Source organism: Haplochromis burtoni, unplaced genomic scaffold (genome assembly GCF_018398535.1).
Source record: "Haplochromis burtoni strain Fernald_Lab_line unplaced genomic scaffold, NCSU_Asbu1 Contig_753, whole genome shotgun sequence".
NCBI lineage: Eukaryota > Metazoa > Chordata > Actinopteri > Cichliformes > Cichlidae > Haplochromis > Haplochromis burtoni.
The window spans coordinates 59,182-68,089 of NW_024583114.1; the positions used below are offsets into that span (position 1 = coordinate 59,182).

Below are 8,908 nucleotides of genomic sequence, written 5' to 3' on the forward strand. Positions count from 1 at the left end.
TAAAACTAGCGGCACTGTGCAGTTACAGTCACGTAAGTTTAATGAATGTAAAATAAATCACCTTAACATTTAAAATGAAACTTCCATTAACTTTAATATCTTAACATTAACAATTTCTACCGTCTCTGTAGCTGATGCCCTCGTTAGAAACTGAACTGGCTAGGCAGCGCTATGAATTCTGGGATAGGTTGGGCCACAAAGCACACACCTGACCCATGCTTCGAATCAGGGGAAATGAAGGCCGCATTTGGAGCAGCCTTCATCGCCTGGCTGTGACGTGATCGGCCTTCAAATGCCTCTGAAGGATGAGGCCCCTGACTTGGGACACAGCTAATGTTAGACCTCATGTGGCTGGAGCGTGTCAGCAGTTCCTGCAAGACGATGGTATTGATGTTATGGACTGGCCCACTCGTTCCCCAGACCTGCATCCAGTTGAGCACATCTGGGACATCATGTAGGTGTGTTGCACCACAGACTGTCCAGGAGTTGGCAGATGCTTTAGTCCAGGTCTGGGAGATCCCTCAGGAGAACATCTGCCACCTCATCAGGAACATGCCCAGGTGTTGTAGGGAGGTCATACAGGCACTGCTGAGCCTCATTTGGACTTGTTTTAAGGACATTACATCAAAGTGTTTTTCCACTTTCATTTTGAGTGTGACTCCAAATCCAGACCTCCATGCTTGATCTAACTACATATTCAATAAGAATATTTCATTCGTTCACATCTGGGATCTCTTATTTTTGTGTTCCCTTTATTTTTTTGAGCAGTGTAGTTTTGTGAGCTTTTACCTGAGATTCTGGCATTTCTGGCAAAATACATTTATAGTTAAAAACTGATTCAGGATTTAATGAATCGATATCACTTTATTCAAGCTAAAATCGATTATCGAAACCCAGGTGAACTGGAGTACAGCTGCTTATGTTTAGCAATCACACTGAGGAGAAGAGAGGGTTAGGGGTTATATCAAAAAAAAATTTAATACTTTTAAACCAACTTTAATTAAATTAACGTAAAACTGGAATAATATAGAGAATATCCATTTTTGAATTTAGAAGGTGAAAAGCTTAAAAATAGGATTTAAGAAGAGGAAGCACAAGGAAATTAATTCAAAATGCACAAAACATGAGAACGAATGAAAATTGGAAAGGGAATAAAGAAACATGCAGACTGAGGGGGAGGTTTAAAAGGAGTCAGTGGCTCGTTTCAGCCCTCACCTGTCCGCAGACAGCATCTCAGCAGCCGCCCTCTGTCTAATTCAGACAATATTTAAACTAAATTGTTTCCACTTTTGTTTGTTTTTTCACTCTTTTTAGGATTTTTTTCATTTGCTTTTAAAAATATATTATTACTTACACAACAATGGGTGTTTGTGTGTTATTTTTACAGATTATTATGTGAAACTCAGCTGGTAGTGAAGAAAATAGACCTGAACTGCACGTTTGATTGACTTATTGAGGAAGACGGTGCCTTCAGGAGCATCCGGGAAAATCCATATCTAAGCACTGAGTCTACCTCAGAGTTTAATGGAACATTTACATTTTAAAGAAGCATGAGGAACAGCGACAGCATGCAGCCAGCGTCAGTGCGCAGAACCGATTACTGATCATCACAACATCTGTCACGCATCCACTCTTTAACAGTCATTTACCCAGCATTCATTGGACATGAACAACCCTGATTCTATTTCAAGGTCACTAACACATCACAGTCACCATGGTAACAGTTAGTTTCTATACAACTGTGCAAACATCAGACAGTGTGAGGGACAAATTCCACTAGTCAGACAGAAGCGATGTCAGCGACCAATCAAAGAGGACTTCCAGTTAAATCAGGAAGTAGAAATTAGCACCCATGGTGATGATTGGTTTGTGCACTCAGACTTTACAGCCTTCGGGAGGCTGAAGATCTCCAGGGTTCAGATGTCTTTGAGAGGGTCTCATCAGCTGATGACACTGTGTGTGTTGTCACTTCTTCATCTTGTTCTGTCGGTCCAGAAACTTTTGTCGTCTGTCGACTGGAATCTCATCCAGGCTGATTCCATGGTTGCTGGCCCTGACAGAGAGACAGGTGGAGAGCGAGTTTCAGTTTAATGATTACTTTATTGGTAATCGATAATGACCGCTGTGTGTTCTTACCCTCCGGCGAGGTCTGGAGGAACAGGAAGAGGTTTATTAAAATCTTCTCGACCCATCAGCCAGTACGTGTCCTCTGTGCCCTTAACCTGCAACACAAGCATCCAAACATCAACGAGTCCCACCACGGACTGGCATCAGGCTGACTAACTGTGGACAGGGTGGGATCTGGACCAGACTCTGAACCTGTCAGACTGGACTACAGTAAACCTGAGGGTAATAACCTGACCTCTGAGATAAGGTTTTATAAACCATCCATTCTCTTTCATCCTCATCAGGGTCGCAGGGGTGGGGCAGGGTACACCCCGGACAGGTCGCCAGCCTGATTCAAGGCTAAGCTTCGTGGTCACACCTATGACCAGTTTAGATTCTCCAATTAACATAACCTCACTAATTGCATGTCTTTGGACTGTGGGAAGCCACAGTACCCAGGACACAGAAAGGCCCTGGCAGGGGGTGGGATCGAACTCAAGACCTTCTTTATGTGAAGCAACAGTGCTAATACCCGAGCCAGCATGCTGCCTTTATCACCATTATGCGTGTTTTCTAACAGCATCCACAGCTACTGCGTCATGCAATCACATTTGGATTTGCTTCAGGTCTGTTTAGATTGGCATACCTGCGCCTTCCGGGTGTCTATGTGGTATCCCACTTTCAGACTGGTCAGGACTTTGACCGTACTCAGACTGATGTGGATCCTGTAAGCTGCAGACCACAAACACATCGTCACACCGCAACTAATGAAGGAAACTAGTGATTCTGACATAATTTAAATGCAGACAGGAGAGACTTCAGGGTGGTCTCTCAGTGATCCAACCATTGATCAAAGATTTTACTTACGTAGCCCAGAGGACTCCATGAGTGAGGCCGTGGTCACCGTGTCTCCAAAGAGACAGTACCTGGGCATCTTGAGTCCAACCACACCTGCTACCACGGGACCTGAAGACAGGAAGGGCCAGACCTTTACCTGGCACTAACACCGCTGACAACCTCAGGAACCATTATTACCATACTTTAATCAGAGATGTAGCTAGCTGGGAACAAAAATACACTACCAGTCAAAGGTTTGGACACGCCTTCTCATTTAATGGTTTTTCTTTATTTTTACTACTTTTGATACAAACTCAAGACTTCATATATATGAAGCACGACATGTGGAATTATGTAGCAAAGAAAAAACTCATTAACAACTTTAAATATGCCAGGAAAGTTGATTATGTTCAGCTGGATGTAGGATGTAGTTTTCAGTGGGAGAAATGCTTTGTCACTTCTTCAGTCTCAGCTTTCTCCAACCTTATAAACAGTCCATCTGCACAGTAACTGACACCAGCATGAATGAACAATGACCCAGTTGTGTTCTGTACATGTTTATTCCTCAATGCACATCACCAACAGACCCCAGTCAGGAACCAGTCCCATTTTTAAGTTGGCGGGGCAAGATTGCCGATGCCGTGCAGGTGTGTCCACCTTCCCTGCACAGCACCGCAGGCCACGCCCCGCCAAATACCCCCATCGCCCGACTGAGGCTGGGGAGCCACCCGGCTGGCGCGGCTTCCCGTGCGGCGCCTCTTCCTCCAGCAGGCACAGCCCCTCTCGCCCCTCGTCCACCTCTGGCTTATGAGGCTCCTCCACCACTCCCGGCTGGAACAGCCCTTCCTGGAGCAGCTCCTCTTTCTCCAGTCGGTGTGGACCCTTGCGCCCCTCATCTGCCATCTCCAGTTGGAGCAGCTCCTTCCACCGCTCCCGGCAGGAGCAGCCCACATGACAACGTGAATATTAATGATGAAGGAACTGACCTCCCAGCCCAGTGTTCCTTCAGTGGGCTGGTTTCAGTCATTATGCAGATGTATGTTTGTAAGGTCGGAAACCTGCAGTCAGCTGAGACTGAAGCACTGGATGAGTGACGAAACGTTTCTCTCACTGAGAACGTTCAGATGAACTGAATCGACTCTTTTGGATTTACTCACCTGGATGACTGAGGGTACAGCAAAACAACACTGAATATGTTTTATAGTTTAGATTCCTGTAAGTAGCTGCCCTTTGCTTTGTTGACAGCGCTGCAAACCCTTATCCTGCTCCATGAGCTTCATGATGTAGTCACCTGAAATGGTTAGTTGATGCCTTCAGCAAGAAAAACCATTAAACTGTTTTGTCCAAAACTGGTACTGTAATCCAGTCTGACTGGTTCAAATATCATTCCCATCCTTGTGGTCTGAGCACCAACTGCTGATGAAGCAGGACTTGAGCCAGCCCTGAGGTCTCCCAAAACAGTTCTGTCAACAGACACTTCTACTCACTACTCCCGACATTTCTAAATCTTTCAGCAGTTGCCCACAGAAGTCGAGCTTCACTAATCTCATCCACACGTGTCCACACTAAGAGTGACTTACACCTGAGACACATTGAACATACTCTGGATTCTTCAGATGAGGAAAGCTGATAGTATAGTAGTTACACTGATAAATGAACCCTCTCCTGACGTCCTGGTACTGAATGAGCAGATAACGGTGGACAGGTGTACCTGAGTGCAGTCCGATGCGGATTTTGACTTTAATCTCGGGCATGTGTTTGATCTTAAAGTTTCCTATCGAGTGCAGGATGTCCAGAGACATGTTGGCCACTTCAGCTGCGTGTCGATTCCCATTCCTGTTGGGAACACCTGAAGCCACCATGTAGGCATCTCCAATAGTTTCCACCTATAACAAAACCAGAACCAAATTTCATGTGTCTTTGTTCAGATAATCCAGAAATGAAGAGAAATCTTTACTGTTTAGGTCAGACACGTGTTTTAAATGGAAGTGTGTTACCTTGTACACATCATGGAGAGCAATGATGGCATCAAACATGGTGTAGAGGTCATTCAGCAGGTCGACCACCTACACACACACGGGTTTAGTGAAACACTGAAAAATGAAATGCACAAAAGCAAGTTCAAACAGTTTGTACCTCGATGGGCTCGCTCAGAGCAGAAATAGTTGTAAATCCAACAATGTCGCTGAAGTAAAGGGTGCAGTCCGAATAATGTTCAGGTTCCACTGGTTTCCCTTTCTTCAGAGCTTGAGCCACAGACCTGGAACAAATGGGAACTCGCAAAGTTTTCATTGCTTAGTGTAACCATGCAGCAAACAGCCAAACTAGAGGCCAGAAGTTTAACATGGCTCTCCACTGCATCCTACAAACCCAGGACTCCGCAGGAACCAATAATGGATTCCAGTTTAGCTCCACTTTTAATGCCATCATCATCCTGGTCTGCCAAAGAACAAATCCTCCTGCCTAAATGTACTCCTCTTGCAGGGGGATCATAGACTTGCTGCCTGCCAGCGAAACAGCCTGGAAGATAACCAGTGCTGACAGTCCAGGAGACAGGAACCTGATTACCATGCTCAACCTGCTATGTTTTGGCTGAATGGGGATGAATCCAACTACAGTTGAAAGAGTCACTATCTGGTGACCTGGTGTCAGAATCTGCCCCCAGTGGAGTTAGTTGAAAACCTTGGCACCAACCATATCAATGATCCTGTCTGATTCCATTATGACAGGGCTACCTTTCAGCCTGCCAGCAGCTATCATCTCACAGGTCCTCAGAGAGCTAAATAGGCTCAAATCAAAAGAGCACAACAGAGGACGAACTTCCTGTGATACAGGAACAAGTTAAACTCACCAAAGATAATGTTGGGGCATTCCTCCAAATGCACAATACAGCTCATCATTCATAACCTGAGGAGTGATTGGCTGCAGCATGCCCTCTCATTAGCACCTGTGCAACTCCACAACCCCGAGCCAGGCTAAACCCTCCCACCATGGCCACTCCTCTCTCGGGAGTCGGCGTCCCATCAGGACCAAAGTCTGCATCATGAGGACCTTTCATTCCTGTCTGCAGTGAACTTCATTAACGAGGCCCAACGACCCAGTTCTATTCTCAAGGACTCTTATCCACCCACTCATCAGAGACTCTGACCCCACCTCCAGTTCACATTACTGCTAATTATTACTAGTAATTTGCTGTTTTAGTCTTACTTTGGCAGGAGCTGCCCCACCAGCTTATCTGTCTTGGTTCTCTCAATCTCCAATTCATCCGTTCGTTCTCGGATCAGATCCTCCAGGTTCGAGCTGTACTGCTCCAACATCCGCAGCATGGAGTCGATGATGTTGGCCCTCCTGCCTCTACTGATACCTCGAAACTGCAAACAGATTGTCGAAGGAGTCGAGATGAAATCAGAAAATAACCCCGAGCCTGTAGAAGGCAGCAGGTGGCAGCAGTGAGACTCGGCTCACCTGTTTGAAAATGTCATCAAAGCTCGGCCTCTTACTCGGGTCTTCATTCCAACATTCATTCATCAGCGTGAGACACTCGGTAGGAGCTTCATCCACCGAAACGATCGGCCTGCAGAGAGGAGGAGGCTGCTTCAGACGCTCCACGATCTCTGGGAGACAGACATGTGGTAAGAGACAGACAGGTGATAAGAGACACAGCTGATCAGACATCCTCCCTCACCATGAGCCGGCATGTCCATCATGGCATATGGCAGTGTGCGGGAGATCACTTCCTGTATGATGATGGAGAAGCTGAAGACATCTCCAGCAAACGAACCTCCTGAGACCGGATTCCTCAAAAGCTCCGGAGCTGTCCACAGCATGTCTGAGAGACGGGAAGAGAAACACAGCTGCAGTTTTTATTGGAACAGGTTTGTGTTGTGCTCATGATTAGGGTTAATGTTAGGGTTAGGAGTCTTAATATGCCCTCTGACATAAACACACGTGTAAGCAGAGATACAGCGTCTGAGATAAACTTCAAACATCTGAGCGTGCTCATGTTTCTACCGTGTGGATCCTCAGGAATGCTGATCCCCTGGGATGTCAGGATCATAGGAAGTCCATAATCTGTTATTTTCAGAACAAAGCGACCATCAACTAAACAGTTTGTTGACTTCAGACGGCCATGAGTCAAACCTCGCAGATGAAGGTACTTCATGCCCTGAAACAAACACAAATATCAGTAACCTGATCGGTCTGATCAGAAATGAAACAGTCTTTAAAGATATCATAGATAAAGTCGAATAGAGCTGCATAATTAATTGACTTAGAAGTCGAGTCGTGAAACCTGAGCTTTATCAGACTAGTTCATAGATCCTTCATTAGGACAGCAGTGTTTTATCATGGCACTATTAATAATAAGAGAGTACTAGTGTGAGTAATGCTCACAGCAGCAGTTGTTGTATAAGTAGCAGCATTGTACAAACAGTGATTATCTAATAAACTCTATCAACATCAATTAAAACAAAGAAGTTCATCCCCCGACCACCACTACTCATAGCAGATATAAGTGAACACCAGGTTCGGCAGTACCTTGATGAGGTCCATGAGCAGTGAGGATTTAAACATCCAGTCCAGCCTCACGTTGCCGTCAGCCAGCAGGTCTGCCAGACTTCCTCGGGGGCAGTGTTCCACCACCAGGGCGAAGATCCCCGAGTCCACAAACAGACCCAGGCACAGGTTTAGGTTCTCGTGTCGCATCTCCCGCAACTGAACACCAGGCAGAAAATACTCTTAATACTGCAATACTGTTAATCTGTTTCACGTACAGATGGTAGCGCCAAACAACAGAACAGAAAACACAGAAACAAATAGAATCTGTGTCCGTTGTGTTTCTATTGTAGATTTTCTGCTCATCATACCTGGCTGAACATATTCTGGGTGGTTTGATTGGCTTCTGTTGGTGTTTTTCCAGTACTGAACTTCTTCAGCCAAACCCAGTCACCCTGAAAACAGCACAGCCAATCAGGGAATGTGACAGGACAGGCGGGCTCACACAGGTGCAGGTAATACCTCCAGTATCCCGATGTTGGAGCTCTCCGGTGTTGTGAGGATATAACTTCGAGCGAGCGATCGCAATGGAGTTTTCATTTCCAAAAGACTCTTCATGATGGACTCATCGTTGAGTTTCTATGGAAACAACAACAATCTGACCAAAGGTAGCTCACTGATCAACTTATTGATCAGCCCATTGATCAGCTCATCGATTAGCTCATTAGTCAAACATGCCTCGCTGTTAGTACTCCTGCTGCTCCCAGTTTTCTACAGAACTACAGATGCACCAGTACCAGCAATGGTACCAGATTGAACAGTAGTTACCACCAGTAAACATTCTCTGACCTTCTTGCTGACTTGAGTATCGATGAAGACGATGTCGTCCAGAGTAAGGATCATCTTGGTTGCTGTCACGGCTCCCTTAGTACTCCTGTCCAGAGACACGTGAGAGAAGAAAGATGCACAGTTCTGCAGCACTATATACATACGAACAGCCCCAATTCAAACTATATAAAATATGCACATATCATGAAAACATAAGTCGTGTTATATATTTACAGTGTGGGTCATTGCACTTAAATTAAGTGTTACACAGTGGTGACGGTCGATTGTGTATGGAAGAAAGTGCTTGGACTGGGGGGTGGAACTATGTCGTCAGTGAGTTCAGGGTGGTTATGGTTTGTTTGTTTGTTTGTTTGTTTGTTTGTTTGTTTGTTTGTTTTAACTAAGCAGCAGAAATCCAAGAAGCTTGGAAAGAAAAACTTCTGGACTTCTTCAAGTTTCTTAAAGAGGCTCTGTCTGAGAAACCTTCCTTAACTCTAAGACTATATAGTGGAGAGTCCCGGGTATTTAAGCCCTAGTGGGAGTGGCCTCTTAAAAGGGTCATTGGCCCACTCTTGATCATGGCCTCATTACATGAGCCAAGGTGGGTGTGAGTCATTATAAGCAGAGGTTTTGGGTGAACCCA

At 45.4% G+C, this 8,908-nt stretch overlaps 1 protein-coding gene across 1 annotated transcript in view; it reads right to left on the reverse strand.

The window, feature by feature from the left end:
- Positions 1-485: 485 nt before the first annotated feature.
- The window catches only part of LOC102295972 (retinal guanylyl cyclase 1), a gene marked incomplete at its 5' end in the record, with an annotated part of 14,458 nt that continues 6,035 nt past the window's right edge, over positions 486-8,908 (reverse strand). Inside the window, 15 exon segments of the mRNA XM_014330265.2 lie at positions 486-2,053; positions 2,137-2,222; positions 2,753-2,838; positions 2,974-3,072; positions 4,655-4,829; positions 4,941-5,009; positions 5,080-5,203; positions 6,151-6,314; positions 6,409-6,557; positions 6,629-6,772; positions 6,955-7,108; positions 7,480-7,656; positions 7,809-7,892; positions 7,960-8,076; positions 8,287-8,371. Coding sequence (XP_014185751.1) covers positions 1,966-2,053; positions 2,137-2,222; positions 2,753-2,838; positions 2,974-3,072; positions 4,655-4,829; positions 4,941-5,009; positions 5,080-5,203; positions 6,151-6,314; positions 6,409-6,557; positions 6,629-6,772; positions 6,955-7,108; positions 7,480-7,656; positions 7,809-7,892; positions 7,960-8,076; positions 8,287-8,371 — 1,801 coding nt within the window.